The sequence below is a fragment of the Diadema antillarum genome, unplaced genomic scaffold (assembly GCF_040938485.1).
Source record: "Diadema antillarum isolate AM-2024a unplaced genomic scaffold, OU_Dant_1.0 scf00000111, whole genome shotgun sequence".
Classification (NCBI taxonomy): domain Eukaryota; kingdom Metazoa; phylum Echinodermata; class Echinoidea; order Diadematoida; family Diadematidae; genus Diadema; species Diadema antillarum.
The window spans coordinates 3096270-3115491 of NW_027271000.1; the positions used below are offsets into that span (position 1 = coordinate 3096270).

A 19222-nucleotide genomic window follows, 5' to 3' on the forward strand; every position below is an offset into this window, starting at 1 on the left:
TACACACAACATTGCACAGTCCAGACTCGAGTTCGAACCCGGGCCGCGTGATCGTGAGGCAGACGCGCTACTGACTGAGCCAACTCACCACTGAGTAAACTCTGTTATGCACACTTTGATGTTATCCCAACTGGATGCTTGGGAATGTTGAATGCTAGAATAGTCAAAATTGATGATATAAATTCAGAATGTATTGTGTTCAAGTGCATTCGATGGCTAAGGTATGAGATAGACGTAAAGAGCAGGTATTACCAATGAATTTGTATGATGTCTACAATTTTGAGTAGAGTGTTGGTAATGCAAATATGCATTCAATTCAATATTCAATACAAATGAATTTATTAGGAATTTTCTGCATCAAATATATATTACAAATTAAATACAGTAATTTTTTTTTTTTTTTGCAAGTCAATAGAACATACAGTGTGTACATCCGAATATAAAACTGAGATATATGTGTACAGATTAAAGAAAAGAATAAGAGAACATGTCAATTGGGAACGACTCGGTATAAAGTGAATCAAATGATTTGACTGAATTATGACACATGTATTGGGAGTGTGAATGCAGCAGACTGTCGTCAAATAAGCATGTAGCTTGAAGATACGACAGCCTTGAATTAATTTGTGTATGCATACTACATGCGCTGAATCTATAAATTTTTTGTATACGTATGTAATTTTAAAAATCAGTACATGCTAATGAAATTGATGAAACAGAGCTCTGACTTACAGGGCAGCATTATCACACTGGAATAAAAGGCTAGAAATATCATAGTGTATACTTGTGATTGTAATGCAGATATGCGAGTATCGTGGCGGAGAAGAAAATGCCTGCACTAGTTAAACACAGTTGCCGAGTATGTGGTTTGAATAATGGTAGATAATATCTCCTTTTTACAGTAATCCTTCTTGATATCAGTAAAAATTTGTCAGTCGCAATTTGCATTTTGCAAGTTATTGAACGACTGGGTGCAGCCAGTAGAAGACCTAAGTAGCTGACAGATAATCTGATAGAGTAGTATCATACTCACTGAACTGGTTAAAGGGATGGCATAGTTTGGTTGAGATGGGGATTCAGGTTTTGAGTTTTTACGAGATATTTAGAAATTACTTGTATGAAATTTTTAGGAGAATACACTTCACTGAGGAATTAAAAGTTTATTTGATAAAAAATTGGTTATGAAATGGCTGAGATATCCAAAAACAAGGCAAAACAAAGTGGTCCTAGTAAGAACTGGGTCCCACTTTTTCATAGGACCATTTTATTTTTGGATATCTCGGCCATTTCAAAACTGCTTTTTATCAAATAAACTTTCAATTCTTCTTAGAGTTGTATGCTCTTTAATATTTCATATAAGTGGTTTCTAATTATCTCGCCAAAAAAAAAAGAAGAAAAAGTTAAAATCTGAATCCCCATCTTAACCAAAACCATACCATCCCTTTAAAGCTGAAAAGCAAGAGGAGTTGGATGGATAAGAGGAGGGGAGGAGGAGATGAGGATTCACCGGGCTTGATCTGCAGAATGTATCAGTCTCTGCAATTTCTGACCTTTTGAGACCTTGACCATCTGACTCTGCACCTTGGGGGAATACCTGAGTGACCATTTGACCGTCCATCCCAAAGAGTATATTTTGAAGGAGCTATGATAGAGCTGAGGTGGGATATGGTGAGAGAGAGAGGAAGAGGAATGAGGAATGGACGGCCAGACTTTTCCTTATATGGCCTGTGGTCAGTTGAAGGGGAAGGGTAACAGTTTGATATGCGGGTGAGAGGTCAAAAGAAACCAAGATTTGCAGCTTTTTACCATTCCATCGATTAGTCAACTGAGCACCTTTTTGTTGTTGGTGCTGAAGTGAAACATAGTCATCATAATAACACAAATTTGATTTATGAATGTTTCTGTGCTGCAGCTTCAGAAATAAGTAGAAAAAAAACCCCAAACTCCTGTAGCACTCCATGAAACTAAATAGGAGAATATTAGAATAAGAGAAATTAAAAAATGCATTAATGAACTAGAATATTAAACTATAAATGATGCATATTCAGAGAGAGAGAGAGAGAGAAATAAGAATTTGTCCACACCATTGAAAGATGGTAAGTGTTTCAGGTGAGTCAATGACAGTAATTATAGTATTTATCTTTAAGGTGCCACCTCTGCCTGATGTGTTGTACAAGGTACAATGAGCTGTGTTTATGCTAAGAGAAAGAGAAAAAATTGTGGTATTTCTCGGCGATCTGTAAAACAGGTTAAAAAAATGAAGGGATACATATACACAAATTAAAGATAGGCCTGTAAACAAAAACAAAAAAAATGTTTTGCTCTTCTCTCTTTCCTCAAGGAAAAACCAAAATATTGCCACTTTCTTTTCGTCTTATACATTCACAACCTTCTAGGTGGGAAAAGAGTTCCCAATCTGCACAGCCATTATTCCTTATACATAAGCATCTTATGTGTTTCTGAAAAGGTCATTAGTGTTCCAGTGGGTAAGAGCGGTTAAGTAGGTTGGAATAAAAGCTGGAACTTTGTGCTTTGGAGCCATTCCAAGTGCCTGGGCAGTCACTCTACCAGACCATGCGAGGTTTGACCCTGGCCCACGTGTGAACCCAGCCAGGTTTGACCATTCCCTCTTGACCAGTGCAGTGGTAAGGAAGACGATTTGGGGTCAGTGTGACCTGCATTTAAACTGGATGTATCTGAGGAAAACAGAGAGAGAGAGAAAAAAAAAATTGACAGGTGAAGAAGCTATGACGCATGGAATATCAATCATAACACTTCTGCCTGTTACTCCACATTTACACCATCCTCAAAAAGGGACCTCACAGATGGATGATGACAGTTTACAGTAACGTTAAGAGCTATTGTGAGATGTTAGCAGTAGGCCGTATGTCATTTTAGTATGAAATGATGAGATTTAGTCTGAAATATGTTTAATTACTATTTATGCTTAGATAATCAGTCTTCCCAGTCATTGAATTCAATCCATAGTTTAACTCAATAACTGTTATTGTACAGTGGAAGACAATGTTGGTGTTACAAGCAGTTTGATATGTTTGATTTTTGCAGCAGAATGCCCAGTTTGCAGTCAAGATTTCGTGAGTTTCTGGATGTTTTGCATAATCTGAAAAATGGGATGAGAAAAGAAAAAAAAAACCACCAGCAACCAAAAACCAAAAGGCAGCTCCCAATTCTCCAGCTTTTTCAGTATCAGTGCTACGTACCTTCAGTAACTTGGTAAGAGCTAAAAACTGAACTTAATTCTTTTGCTCTCTAAACTGTGTATCTGGAGTGCTATTTCATATACAATTTACATGCTGATGTGTGTGCATGTAGGGGGAGGGGTATGATCACACACAGCCAGATGTGTTTATCAGAAAACAGAATTGCTCAATGTTGGCCAAATCCACAGAATGATGATGATGATGTAAGAGGTCGTGACTGTGCACTGTGGAGTATTGGCTTGGACTTGACTTCCTAACCTGTGTAACCTTGCATTTAGTCTGTGACAACATATTCCAGTACTTTTTTTTTTATTTCTTTTTTTATAAGCAGACATCCAACCTTTCTGAAGTTTTCTTCAATGTATGATAGTTTAGATTTTGTCTCACTTGACCTACTTACGACTAAAGAAGACCTACATTGAGTTTGCCTGTCCTTGGTGAGAATTGCTCTGCTGTTATGTCAAAGGAAGGGAAATATTTTCTTTGATATTTTTCTCTGTTTTCATCCTCACTTTACGAGGTCGCGGAGAGGGTGAGGGAATCACGTAAATAAAACCCCTGTCTTGCTGTTTGGTGACACGCCTGCATCACTCCTCTCTGCCATTAATTGGGGGGACAACAAAGAGTGGAAGATGTGGATCACAGCTGGTCCTATCCTGCTCGTGTCGCATTTCTGATATGTGAGAAAATCATTTAGGAATGATTGACAACTGGAGATGGATGAACACAATGAGGGTGGGGTGACAACGCCCAGGATCACAGATGAGGAAATATTGTCCCAAACTTTTCGGTCTGCGGCTTCCCAGTTTTATCAGAATGCATATAACCTACATGCTGACTATTCCTGCTTGATATGATCCCAGTTTTTGTCAGGAAAGAAGAAGCTGTATGTAACCTTGTATTCCCATTGTTTTGTGAATACATGCTAATAGTGATGTCTGGGAGATGGATGAATATTTCCTATGTTTGTCCTATTTTCATACATTCATCCTTTTTCCTGAATTTCAGGGGTGGCAGGTGTGAGAATGCTGGACCACTCTATATGCATAACATGTTTATTAATTTTATTTAAGTGTATTACAACAAGCCTGTTGCCATTGCATTATGGCTCAAAGTTTTCACCAATCTGTTTTGGTGTCATTGCTGTTGAAAAACAACGTTTTTTATGATCAATATGATTTTGACAGTGTTATGTAGTTGATGCGGGAGATCTGCAAGTGATCAAAGGAGTGAACATTTTTTTTTTGGGGGGGGGAGGCAGAAAAAGAAGGTTGGAGAGGAACTGATGAGGAGAAATCTGTTCCCCATTTACATCTTTGACCTGCTTGCCCTTTGAAATGATTGGTGAGGTGATCCTTTTGTCATGAATATGATTTGCATTCCACATTCATGCAGAATAGAAGTCAATACAAGTGTTCTTTTACCAACCACTGCATGGGCACGGACACAGTGGGAAGGTTGCCAGGTATACTTACATGTGTACTTTGGCATTTGTTATGTTATGGAAGCATGTATTAGATTAAAATTTGGTCATCTGAATATGATGAAAGTTTAAGAAATATAAAGGAGAAAAGAAACAAATCCCTGGATCGAGATAAAGTTAGTTAATGGGAATTGGGTTGTCATCCCATCATATATACCTAGTCCACATACAATGTAGTTGAGTTTATTACCACAAGATACTCCATTTGCTGCATGTTGTTCACAACTCGTATATGAACATGGAAAGTTTGTAGGATGTCAATAAGATGGATGTGTATCAAATGAGGAAATTGATGATAACTGACTTGGCCCTTCTTTGAGTCTCAATTTCTGGTTACATCCCTTTATTACCATGGTGGGATTAGAGTTGAATGGTGTGATTTTTTCCCCCCTTCTTTGGCATGGGATGACCTGTAGATGACCTAAGTCTGTTGTGGTGTAGATCCACAGCGAGATCTCTCAGGGCTTTTCCCCGCACGTTCATGTTAAAGAAGATGAATGAATACAATGTACGCAGGATGTGTCTTGCAGGGGATTACGTCACACTCAGCATGGTGTAATCCTTGGATATGTCCTCAGTCAGTCCTTGGAGGAAGAGGCTTGGGTGATAAAAATAGTCCAGAGACTTTAGAACGACATTCAGGTTTTCAAGATTGATACTACATTGTAGTTGTCTCTCTGAGTAATATGAGAAGAGAACAGTGTTTGTCTTTATATTTAATACAGTTTGACATTCATGATTGTTCATCAACTTTGGCGTAATAGAAAGGGAAGTGTGCATATTGCTGCAGGCGTGCAGTAGCTAAATATAATCAGTGTATGGCTTTACATTGGCCTTGTGTGCATGAGATATTTATGTTATAACATTTTCAGTATGGCTGATATATTTTGAAAGAAATACTTACAGTGATATTTCTGTTTGTCTAATGGGTAGTACACCCTCCTTACCTGTAATCAGCCTTTTCAATTATTAGAACCTATTTCCTTCTCTTTGTGGTAGTCTTGATGTTCCAGGCTTTAAAAGTAAAGAATAGTTGACTAATATTTGATATGTCCACATGTTATTTGCTTGGTGCCTTTTCTGCATGTACCGACGTGGATTACACCATTGTTTTCTTCTAAAGCTTGGAAAATCCGGCAGAAGCAAAGGAACTGTATTTACATCGAATTATTAGACCATGAATAATAAAACATTTGTGAAAAGTGGATATAACTCAAGGATTTCCATTTAGTCGGAGATGGACAGGCGGCCTGCGAGCTGTGTAAGCACACAGTGTTAATCTCATGTCATGTGCGCTCAAGTGCTCTCATTCACTCAAGGTCAATGTACCCTGGGACCTGGGGAAGGTGGTAACAGGAAGGCGGGGCAAACACTGCAGTGATGGAACAAAAGTGTATTGCAGGATACAAGACAGGTGTATAGAGAGAGAGAGAGAGAAGGGGGTGGGGTAGGAGGGAGAAAAAAAGAAGGGCAGGTAAGGAAATGAATGGATTGGCAGAATCTGTCTTTTTCTTCTTTTCGCTGAGACTGTATTAAAGCAATATTCATGTCCTGTGGGCACAGAGAGTGTGATTTATATTGTGTGAATGTTAAAGCCCCCTTGTCCTTTTTATTTCAGTAGAAAATATGAGCAAAAAATATATATATAGTGCAATGATATACATCAGTTATTTGGGAATCACATAAGATGAAATCAAATGCAGTTTGGTATATTAGATGAATAAAGTGTAAATTGCGGTTTATTATGACTTGACAGAACTGTCATCAACAAGTATTTAGACATTATATAAACTCCTCAAAAAAAAGTTTGGAAATCTGACTTCAGTTGTAAATTTCTCCAGTTTGTAAGCACTATACAATACATGCTTGATATCAATGGAAAGATTATTAAATTCTCTTTGAAATGATATCCTACTCATTATGATTATGCTATCAAGTAAAGGGCTGTACTAAAAAATGTCTGATAAGGTCTGCATTGAAAAGCTGCAAAATGAACAAGAATGGTCCTTATGAATGAGAATGGTCGTGAAGAGTAAATGGAGAACATGTTCTTTTGTGTTATGTCTTTTGTTCTCAACTGGTCAGCCATGAAGGCAAATTTCAATAGACATCTTAACTTCACATTCATGTTTTCAGTGGTGCCATTCCAGGCAATTTTGATAGCTCATCAAGTTTTATGGCTGTACATCATGCCACGTGTAGGCAATGTTCAAAAAGCCCGCGCCATAGGGCAAATTGTCTGCTGAGATGCTTCAAAAAGATGACAACACAAGACCACATAGAGCGAGACTTGTGCACAACTTTCTCGAGAAAGAGGACATCACTAGAATGGACTGGCCTGCATGCAGCCCCTACCTCAACCCCATAGAACATCTTTGGGATCAACTTGGCTGAGCTGTGGGGAAGAGGGTCACAAATGCAACGACATTGGCAGGACTCCGTCAGATAGTGGAACGCCATTCCTCAGCAGCGAATCATGAAGCTAATCAACAGCATGAGGACACGGTGCCAGCCGGTGGTGCAAGCACTTGGGTCGTCCACCAGATACTGAGCCCCGATCATGTTCATTGACAATTATAAAGACAAAGTAAACATAAAGTAAAGACCAAAATAACAACAAAATGAAGACAAAATAAAGATGAAACTCCAATAAAACCAAGACCATGCCATTTCACTTCTTTATGTCCTTGTTGTGGTTAATGTGGCGAGGTTCTGTGAGATGAAATGGTTTGAGTAATGATTGTTTGTGTGTGTGTGTGTGTGTGTGTGTGTGTGTGTGTGTGTGTTTGTTTGTTTGTTTATCTGTTTGGTTGAACGCATACATGTTTCACTCCATAAAAATGCTGATATAGTAAATGAACACCAAAGAAACAATGGGGAACTCACTCATAACGAGGAAACTCCATTAGGGACGTCAAAAATTGGGCCATTTTGCAGCTTTTAAATTCTGACTTTACCTCATATTTGTAAGCACTGCACCTCCATGTATACGATAATCATAACAAGTATGGTATCATTTTAAAGAGAATTAAACAATCTTTGTGTGGTATTAAGCACAAATAAATTATTTCTAAGGAAAAATGAGAAATTATTGATCAAATTCAAATTTCCAAACTTTTTTGGAGGGGTTTATATTATTTTAGAAAAAAAAAATAATGCAGACCTTTCCACAGCCTACCATTTAGTAGAATACAGTGTATTTTGTGAAGTTGAAAGATTTTCATGCTCATACCTCTGCAGTCAGAGGGCATTTGTGGGTGCATTTGTAGCAAACTTTTCTGGTTACAGACATGTAAGAAAGTGATGGTCATCATCACATGACTAAATATCCGTATGACACATTATTTCTATATCCTTACAACTGCAAGATACTTTGGTCACTTCATGTAGTCAAAAGTGTCACAGTAATGCATTTATATATCTGTGCTCATGAAGAGGTTTCTTATTTGAAAGTAAGTTTGTTTGTTTTTCCAATGACTCTTACAGGATCAATTCATGGATATCATTAGATTTGTTAAGGGATTTATGTTAAAAGAGTTAATCTGAAAACTTCCCGTAGTATGATAAGAAGTTTGCAGATCTACATATCCAGAATATGCACCATATTTTTTTTTTTTTTATGCCTCCGCCACGAAGTGGTGCCGGAGGCATTATGTTTTCGGGTTGTCCGTCCGTCCGTCCTTCCGTCCGTCCGTCCTTCCGTCCGTCCGTAATGAATTTTGTGGACAAGGTAACTATCAAAACCTGTTGAGGTATCCTAATGAAACTTGGCATGTATGTGTATTAGGGGGTGAAGTTGTGCCTATCAACTTTTGGGTGCACATGCTCAAGGTCAAAGGTCAAAAGGTCAAGGTCAAATACATAAAATTTCACTATTTCCACCATATCTATTGAATGCCTGAAGATATTTTCTTGAAACTTAGTGTATACATGTATTACCCAATTAAGATTCTCTGGTGAAAGTTTGGGTCATGAGGTCAAAGGTCAAAGGTCAAAAGGTCAGGGTCAAATACATAAAATGTCACTATTTCCACCATATCTATTGAATGCCTGAAGATATTTTCTTGAAACTTAGTGTATACATGTATTACCCAATTAAAATTCTCTGGTGAAAGTTTGGGTCATGAGGTCAAAGGTCAACGGTCAAAAGGTCAAGTAAAAATATTAAAACTTCTTTTTTTTCTCCGTACCTTGGAAAATTGTTCAAGGTATCTTCATGGAACATAGTATATACATGTACTGACTGGAAGTGATTATCTAGAGAATGTAGGGTTCATGGGGTCAAAGGTCAGGGGTCAAAGGTCAAGTGCAACACTTCACAATTTTACTATTTCCCTCATATTTATGCAATGCCAGCAGGGTTATTTTTTTTTACACTTGGTGTATGCATGTGTAACCTAATAGAAATTCTCTGGAAAGTTTTTTTTTCCTTCTGTTTTTGCCTCAAAGGTCAAAAGGTCAAAGATCAAGTGAAAGTGCTGAACTAACTTTTTCCTCCATATCTCGGAAGTGGCTCAAGTTATCTTGAAACTTAGTACATATTATGCATGTTCTACCTGAAAGTGATTATCTTAAATGAATTTTAGGGTCAAGGGCCAGATGAAAATGGTAACAATTTACTATTCAATTCAGAAATTGCACTTTTTCTCCACACCTGTACCTTGAAAATTGCTCAATGCCTAAATGTATGAATGGGTCAAAGTGAAGTTAAAAGTCCTTAAATCCCTAGATACATGCTCTCCTATTCATCCAATTAAACCTAGGTCAAGGAAGGTGAACATTCAACACATTTGTGACAAACTTGTCATTTCAATATTTTGCCAATTTTGTGAAAATGTAATCACACATTGTCCACATGTACTATCTAGACCTATTGGGAAAATCATGCATTATGGCGGAGGCATACCAGTCGCCAAAGCGACATTTCTAGTTTTTTTTTAAAATGAGAGAATGTTGTTACAGTAGATGGCCTAATCATGTACATGAGCTTGAGTTGTAAAGATTGTGATTGAAATTAGCATGGAGAGTTATTGTTTGCTTTATTTGTTCCTTTTTTTTTTATTCCCTTGTAGTCCTGATGCGGGTGGAAGTGACATTGATAGACACTGTCGTGAGGCTGGAACACGTTCCACAGGGGTCAAGCACTGGTATTGCTCTGGAGGTGCACATAGAGAGGTAAGCTCACGTGCGAAAAAAAGAAAATCAGCATTCATGAATCTTGTTTTAAGCTATACATTGATTAATCACAGGTTGTACTATCAATCAAACTTCATTCATCATCCCCCCCCCCCTTCCATTGGAAGTGGCAATTGTTGCATTGTTTCGAAGGGCATTTTGTATTTTCAGTTGTCCTTGAATGAACATTACAAACTGCCTTAAAAAGAAATAAAAATCTTCAAATCAAATGTTGTCATAGCTTCTAAATCTGAATAGCACATTAATGACAATATGTGATTTGTTAGTGTGCTACTTAAAACAAGATAGACAAGATTGTTGCGTTGTTATCGATGTTACAACTTGTACATATGGGTCGAGGTTGTATTATGTAAAAAATATATATATATATTTGAACTTTTCATGACAAGATACAAGTAATCAAGCTTCAATGTGTCTTGATAGTGTTAGATATTGTATGTTATTGTTGTATGGTTATCTTAGACAGTGTGGACTGTTCTTTCTGTCTGCTTTTTTTTTTTCTTTCTCCTTCCCAATGGGAGGTCAATGTTTTTCCCTCCCTTGTGCATCAACCAACGTTTTTGGAAGCAAGTGTAGTGGAAGATTTCTGTGTGGTTTTTCTCCCGGCCGAGCCACCCTTGCTTAAACTCCATGGCACTCCTTGAATCCGTCCTCTAGTGACCTTGAGCTTGAGGGCATGTATGATTATGTCCATGCTTGTATGATGATCGGAAGGTGAATGCTCGCCAGTGAAAAATGTGGTACCCAAACAATTGTGTACCCCGCCCCCATCCCCTACCAGATCCCACCATGAAATGGGTCTTTCCCCTCCCCCCAGTAAGATGCAGGACTGTGGGAATCTGACTGTGATAACACTGTTGAGCAGGTATTGAAGTGAGTGATTGATGTTGTGACTCAAAGCGATGAGAGAGAGAGAAAAGAGAGACGATGTTAGAGTTTGATGTGGAGCCAACTATTTCATGTTCAGATTACAACCTCCACAAACCACCGACAGCCATGTTCAATCATTTTGTGACTGTGATGGGACAAACTCAAGCTTGATGGTTATCTTGCATACCTGCCCACAAAGCAGCTTCCGAGAATTGTTAATTTCATTGTGTACATTCCCATATTGCCCATGTTCAGCTTAAAGGATTGTTTGACTGATGCGTTTGAATGATCAAGTACTTACAGAACTATCGAACTGGTGTGGTCTTCTGCCTACTGGTACAAACAATACAGAAAATCTGGAGCAATCAGGAATGTGATAGTCGTTAGCAAATGTCTTCATTATCTCAGCATTACGCTTGTACATATCGTTTGTCTGTTTGTTTTTTTGTTTTTTTGTTTGTTTTTTGGGGGGAGGGGAGTGGGGCCAACACGTCAAGCAAAAAGTTGAAATAAGTTTCAAAATTGCAGTCTATGATGATATATACAAAGGTGTAAGGTTAGCTCGGTTCATAAGGAATTATAGCAAATAATCCAGCTGTATTGATTGGCTAATGAAAGGTTGATTTATAGTGTAAAGACAAGCTGATGTGTCAACTGTGGTGTGCATCGGTTTCAGTTCAGTTCAGTTCAGTTTATTTCATTTATCATAAAATACATAAAAGTACAAAGACACATACTACAAACTTAAAGAACATATTTCATGTGAATGGGGATCAACAAAAAAAAACTTTAAAGTCTTATGACTCGTTAACCTCGGAATTACAAAATATCACATTAAGAAGGACACAAAACACAGACACAACCGTACGATCACAGAAAGTAGATAACATTATAAAAGTAACATTCAAACAAATCAGTAACGGGAAGAATACAAACTCATAAGATGATCTTTATATGCTCGTTTGAAACCATTTCATCTTACCTAATTTAAATTGTTGATACAGCTGTAGCTGATCTGTTGATTGCACACATTGTCATGGACAAGCATATCATACTTATACCTGGGTATAGAGAAATACATCAGGTGATGACATTGGTACCTATCCACCTGGATTCATCGCTAAAGGTTTAAAGTGAAGATGGACAAGAAGTTCCAAAAGTTGAATCTTTGTTTAAAGCATTAATACTGTCGATATATAAAACTGAGCTTGCAAAGATGACATGATCAGTCTTGTTAACACAGGCATAAAAGTTCTAGCAGGAAGCCTTCATTGGCATATATATCATATTTGTGTTTCATTTTCTTGTGGCAAGTCATGTCACGGGATGTTTACATATATTTGCACTTTTCATGTCGGGCCATTTGATGAATATGCTTTTCCATAGAATCTCACAGTTCGCGGGGTTTTGTAGATTGCTTCATTGGCATATATATCATATTTGTGTTTCATTTTCTTGTGTTTCATTTTCTTGTGGCAAGTCATGTCACGGGATGTTTACATATATTTGCACTTTTCATGTCGGGCCATTTGATGAATATGCTTTTCCATAGAATCTTACAGTTCGCGGGGTTTTGTAGATTGCTACCGTAATCCTTGAACGTGATCAGCTTGGAATGTGTGAAAAGATTTGGAATGTGTGTGATGAACAATGGGATTAGCCGACGAAGGACAGCGATTCGGTGGGATGGCATTCAGTTGGAGGATGCTGCTCAGCTCCCAACTCGAACTTGACCCAACTTTTTTTTGATATGTGAAATGGAGACTTCAATGAAATGTCATTTATAGGAGATTAGAATACGTCATTAAGGCTCTCTTTTATTTCATGTGTCCCCAGGCTGGTTTTCTTGGCATCAACAGTGTCATTGAGAAGTACTTTATAGCACCGCAGACCCAAGGTCATTCCTATTTCCCACCCCCACAAAAGAAAGGAGGAAGAATATAAAATTGTTTCCCCCACTTCCCTGAAGAGAGAAAAGAAGCAAAAAGGGGGGAAAAAGAAATTTCTGGCAAGAGCTCCTGATGTCAAAGCAGAGGGGAGTACAAACTGTGGCCATGAAGTACAACTTGGATTGGTCGTGAACGTGATCATGAGAAACTGGTGAAAAGAGTCTGGTATGTTTGCTGGAACAAAGATGTACTCTACACTCTGAAGGCCGAAATGAGCCTGCCACGGTGTTACACAATGCATTTCAGAGGAGCCGAACATGAGAATTTTTACCCCAGCCCCTTTGTTTTCGTGAGCGGGGCTTTTTAATTTCATTGTTCCCATTCTTACCCGCTCTGTTTGGATGAGCTGTCACCGATGGGAGGTGATTATGAGGTATTTTTCCGGCAATCAGTGCAATAGAAATGGGTGAAGGACAAGCGCTTTGTGATCCCCCGCCTATCTGTAGGCATCCCCTTGGGCAAAATCCACAAACAACAATTGTACCCCACCAGCCAAAGAATACCAAACATGTTGTTTCACAGACTGTAAATGAAATCTGCGGAGCCCTCTGGGTGGTCGACAGCCCTCTGAAGCTTTGGTGGCAAGTGGGGACCGGAATGAGGAGGGGAGGTGCTAGGGCAGGAGGAAGAGGAGGGGGGGGGGGGATGTTGAGAGAAGGGGAAAAGAAAGGATGACAGGGATGAAGGATGCAAAGGGGGAGTGGCATTTCATTTGAAATGTTATAAGGAAGCTGTACCCTATCATATTAATCTTTTTTTTTCAGTATGTCACAAGTTTGCAATCCTGGCGAACTATGAAGTCAGACTCTTAATTCTGTTATGGTTAAGTTTGCATTTTGAAACATGCCTTTTTCAGTGATATGGACTATGAATAATGATACATTGAAAATAAAAACAACTGCATAGTGTTGTTATTTACTTGTATCAGGATGAGCAATGACAAAGTCATGAGGGTGTGATTAATATTGATTTGAGAAATTGCTTTACTGTGCACCGGATGTATGTTTATGCTTGTCCATCATTATCATATCTCAAGACGGCTGTGGAATATTGTGATGTTCACAAAGTGAAACCCAACGTTGCACAGTACTCTGCCAGATATGTATACCAGTAGTTGTCTGAGTAATACGCAATTACTTTTGCTTGCGCTAACATTGAAAAGAAAAATAAAAATCTAATGAATTGCCTTGAGTCAAGACAGTTTATACCTCTTACAAATATGATCACAAAGTCATAGCTGTGCTATCAAGGTTTTAATCATCCATGACATGGGGATACTCTTTGTTTTTTCTTTTTTCTTTTTCTTTTTTGAAGAGGGAGGAGGGGACTTACTAGACACTTACCTATTCTAATAATGAAATTATGTCTTTCAGCTCCCTTATCATATCCAGATCTCTTGTCCTCAAATGACCTCAGTGAGCTTTTTGTAGGGTTGTGAGTTTATTTGGCCGTTGACATGCGTAAACTGGGAATGAAATCAGAAATTGCACCAAAAAGGGTGGGAAAATGTATTCCTTAAAAAAAGAAACCCAAGCTAAAAATAATTTCGGTCCAGACGCATTCAGTGATGTCTCCTTTGTACCGAGATGATCAATGTAAGACAATCCCACAGTGGCGCTAAATTTAGGAACTTTTCATTTTCCTGCGAAGGATATTTCTTTGTGGGGCTGTAATACGAACTCGACTTTGCATTGTGGGCCTCATTGGCGTGCCTTGTGTAATTGACTTCTAGAGGAACAAATACAGACTCCTCCTATGAGAAGGCATGATTGATTGTTAAAACTCACATGTCTGTGGAATTGCTTATTGCAGCTTTTCCTCTGTATTCATTGTTTTTGTTTTGTTTTGTTTTGTTTTGAGTTAGAGGGGTTTTTTTTTCTCTCTGAACTGTGACTTTCTCATGGTCATTCATAAATCAACTTCCAGATTCAGGTCGAGTTCATGTGACAGGACACTTATTTTATGCCAACTTCTTGTTGGTGTTGTTTGGTTACCTAAACAATGCATTAAAAAAAAAAAAAAACTGGCCAAGGAATTTAAGAAGTCCAAAGTTAGATAGGATATCATATATCCCATTTGATTTCAATGAAAAAAAAAATCCACACTATATCTACACATGTAGTACTCAAATGCAACCATTCATTTTAAAAAGGGACCATATGTAGATCGACTGTATACACTCGGATGCCTTCAGACGTAAATATTCAGGCATAGAGACAAACATGCAAGTAATATGGACACAATGAAAAGTTACAAATTTGTTAAACTGTTTTTTAAAAAATGGTACAATATCTGTTGTGGGCTTTTAACTATTTCAAGGATTTTTGATTTGACGATGTTGACATATCATCATCTGGAAAAAATTAATATTAATTTTGTTGCAAAGTGTCTATGAAATATCTGAGAGCCAGAATAGCAGTTGTTGATAAAATTTCAGATGAATGGTTTTTAACCTAAAATATTATGTCTCTCATATTCAAAGCTTTTAAAAAATATATTTCATTTCTCTATGGTAACATGGCAGTTGTTTAGGGGAATAGCATTTATCCAAATTTTGTATCCAACTTATTTCAATTTTGGCATTATAATATTACCAGTAGCAAATTTCCATTGCTTTTTTTTTGGGGGGGGGGGGGGCAGGGGGTTGCTTCTTTGTTTGTTTTTTTTTGCATTGCCCATTTACACAGAGCCAGATATTTGAGACCAATCCTGGTAATGATAAATCATCATACATGTATTCATGTCTATTATGAATTATTGCTTGAAGTTATAATTTCAAGCAAAACCTGTCCATTTCTTAGCAAGGGTCTTCCCCATATGATACTGTTTGCATCTAGAGCTACTGTCCTCTAGTGACCATAAACTGACTTTTATGTCAATATTTCTAAGCTTTTCAAGAAGGGCCCTTCCCTTTGATGGTGCCTTGGAAGTCTAGAGTGCAAAGCTGGTAAATATGTTGTAATTAGAAACACTGGGTTGGATGGAATCCTTAGACCCATTTATGGAGAAAGAAAAAGAAAGAAAGAAAGATCTGGGCGGTCACCTACTGTATTCAAACCTGACATCAAACCACCCTGGACACTTTGATCTCTTGTGAGGGTTTGGAGAAACAGGAAACAATCGGCAAGATGTAAAACTGGCCGGTCTTGAACCTTGATTCCTGCCTGTATCAAGTGTTAGCTTTGATACCTTACTCAAGGGCAGACAAAGTAATCAAATAATTCAAATCAGATGTACAGCTCAAACCCTGTCCTAGATTTTTTGTTATTGATGCATGAATTGGCATAACCTAGTCAAAAATTCTTTGCAAATGATAGACCTTTTCCACCGTGATGTGTTTATGGAACTGGTTCAAGACAGCATCCAGGGGAAAAAAAGTGAGTTAAAGGATGAGAGGGTTGGAAAGAGGTGTTACTTTGCACAGTTTTTCCCTCCATGTTCTCTTGTCATGGCACATTTGTCACAAGAAGTTGTATATGTATGACGGAGGATTCCCCCCCCCCACCCACCCACACACACACACACACACACACACACACACAAATGATTGTAAAATGTTGTACTTTATTCACCTTCAGTAAAATGATGGCATGATACAGACTAGATATGAGGTTATCATGGTTTTTCATTCACCCCTCTCTCCATCTCTAACCAGGTTAAGATTCTTCGACGAGGAGGCCCAGGGGGCTGCTGCAAGGGACCTCGGGAGCAGTGTGGACCCTTCCCAGCCGCCGCGCTTTGAACCAGCGGCTTTCCTCAACAAGAACCTGCAGATGATGGGCGTGACGATCCGCTGCGAGGAGTTCCCAGAGCAGCAGCGGCAGGCAGCATGGGTGGCATCGTCTTCGGTCTCTCCATCCTCTCCAGTTGCCATGGAGAATGTAGGTGTGGCTGCAGGTAATGAGCATGTGATGAGCATGTGATGCTAGGTGTGGAGAGAATGTACAGTACATGCAGGGGCACAGCAGAAAAACTGCCCATCATTTTGTACACACACTTCATATGGGCAATACTATCAGGTTTAGAGAAAAAAAAAATCACTGTAACTGTATGTATGCAACAATGAAAAAAATGCAAGATGGTGCGTATTCAAGAATTACAAGTTTGGCATGAGTCTATGGATTTTTTGATTTTAACATATCACACATTTGTGGAGACTTTTTTTTTAGTATATCACAATAGACAAAATAAATTAGGGTATAGTGAGGTGTTCACCGGTATCACACACTCCCAGTTGTCTTTTTATTTCCATATCACTATGCTACTGCATGGAATATCTGAGACCATTGCCTCTGAATTTGAAGTTTTGCAATTTAAGTAATGAGGCACATACTTATGAACCTTATCAATCATGTAGCCGCTGGTAGAGCATCTTGGGCATGCATTAATGGCTTGGCCCTCTGGAAGATCATTTGTGATGACCTGATTAAACATAGTCATATCATTCTCTGTTACCAGGTGGCACCAAATATTTATATAGGACGTTTACCTTACTCTATGTTCAAGCTTAGTCTTTCTATGCCTTGTTGGCCTTAGAAACAGCAAGATAGCAGCAGGAGACGTAACAGATAGTTAAGAGATGCCCCGTGGTGGTGACTTGAGATGGTGCAGATGATTGTGAAGTCTGAGCATGCTCTGTTGCCGTGGGATACAGATGTTGATGTTGATGATGTGAATTATTCATGAGGGGGCATGTAAAACTCCACAGTGTTTATGCGGTCCTTTGCTATTACCCCTCAGATGTGACTGTGGGCGGTCCTCACCCAGCCATGGAGCAGAGCACCTTCCTCAATGCTGCCTCCTCTCCTGAGATGCCTCCCCAGCATCACCGCGTCATGGATGCACTCAACGACCCACGGTCGACAAACTCTCCAGCCGACCTCCTCGGGTCTTGCCTGGTCGGAGAATGCGCTGGCAAGCAAGAACTCAAAGTCACTGTCAAACAGAATGAGCATGTAGCAGGGCCTAAGGTGGGTGTTTGTATTTCATTCAATAGCTTTGACTGCAGGGCAGTGATGCATAGCCTCTGCTTAGCAAATGAAAAGACAATGCTCAGGAATGCATGTTTAAGACAGAAACCTATATATTAGACATTTTGCATCTTTATTTCTGAGTACAGGATAAATACATAGAGAGGTAAATGGTAAGATGGACAGATCAATTAATGGATAAAAAAACAGATGAAAGATGGATATAGAAAAACTTACATACATTCATATGTTCATATGTGCATACATGCTTGTATGGACAGGAATTATGATGCTACCAGTAATTTGTATTATTTGAATATACCAAAATTTACCCCAAATCTGCACTTCAGATTGCAATGCCTAGTTCTTGCTCCTTCAGAAGATATGAATGTCAGATTTTTGTTTGACTGTGGTTTATGGTGTGTTGATGCCTGCCAGTGGAAGAGACAAATAATTCCAAAAGTACGCTTGATAGGGTATTAAGTACTGAATCATCCTTTAACCCCTTGTATGCTTTACATTATTATTATTTTTTTCAATTGCCAGGCTGAGGTGGATATCCACCTTGCGTCCATTAATTTCTTCCTGTCTCCAAAGCAAGTACATCTCTTGACGGAGCTCTTCAGTGGCTTTCTCTCACCTGGTGGGTACCTCATATAATCCCCAAGCTTAAAATCATCAATGTCTCTCCAAGATGCTTGGTACCCAAGTATAAATGTGGATTGAGTGCATGCAGAAATACATTGTATTAGTAGAACATATCAGTGAAAGTTAGAGGATAATCAGACAATCCAGTCAAAAGTCGTGAATTTTTAAAGTTTTGGTACAGCCATTGCTGGGTGAGAAAACAACGATTCGTGATGTCATAGTAGGAAAACCATACAAAGAAAATATAAAGAGAATTTAACATATGTTGATTTTTCCAGCGTAATGAAAGAGTTGCAACAGACTTACCTCTTTCAGAAGGCAGAGGGAGTCTTTCAGAAGGCAGAGGGAGTGATATTGCCCTCAACATTTATGTCATTAACAGGTGAAAGAAATGTTTACTTTTCATTAATATTAAATTTTGTGGAATTCTCTTTATATTTTCTTTATATCATTGTCTCACTGTGATGCCACAAATTGTTGCAGTCTTCCTATCTAGCAATGGCAGTATTGAAACTTGAATTACATTTCATACTTTTTGTTAAGTTATTTTTCCATTTCTTATTGTTTATATCATTATTTGTTTTTGCCTGAAGTGAAGCAGGCCAGTATCTTCCGTGAAGTTTTAAAGTACTTCCCTCATTTCACTTTTGCTTGTGGGTAGAGAGTATGTGATAAATGTTCATAGAGCTTCAGGAAGTAATGAACTGTCAAAGGGCAAAGTCAAAACCCCTGTCTGTGTGTGTTACTGCGGCATACAGCGACTTCTGATGTGGCCACCGTTAGAGGGCGCCAGCCCAACAAGGTGATGCAGGCAGAGGACTACAAGCGCATTGAGACAGACCTTCAGGTAAGGAATTCACACAAGATTTATTATAAAAAAGAGCA

The 19222-nt window shown here is 38.5% G+C and overlaps 1 protein-coding gene across 1 annotated transcript in view; it reads left to right on the top strand.

Annotated features, from left to right (window-relative positions):
* LOC139719541 (autophagy-related protein 2 homolog B-like) overlaps positions 1–19222 on the top strand; it is a 67286-nt gene that overhangs the window by 14379 nt on the left and 33685 nt on the right. Inside the window, exons 4-8 of the mRNA XM_071630956.1 lie at positions 9777–9879; positions 16375–16616; positions 17460–17689; positions 18236–18332; positions 19096–19184. Of these exons, the coding sequence (XP_071487057.1) occupies positions 9777–9879; positions 16375–16616; positions 17460–17689; positions 18236–18332; positions 19096–19184 (761 nt within the window). The remainder of the gene's footprint in view (positions 1–9776; positions 9880–16374; positions 16617–17459; positions 17690–18235; positions 18333–19095; positions 19185–19222) is intronic.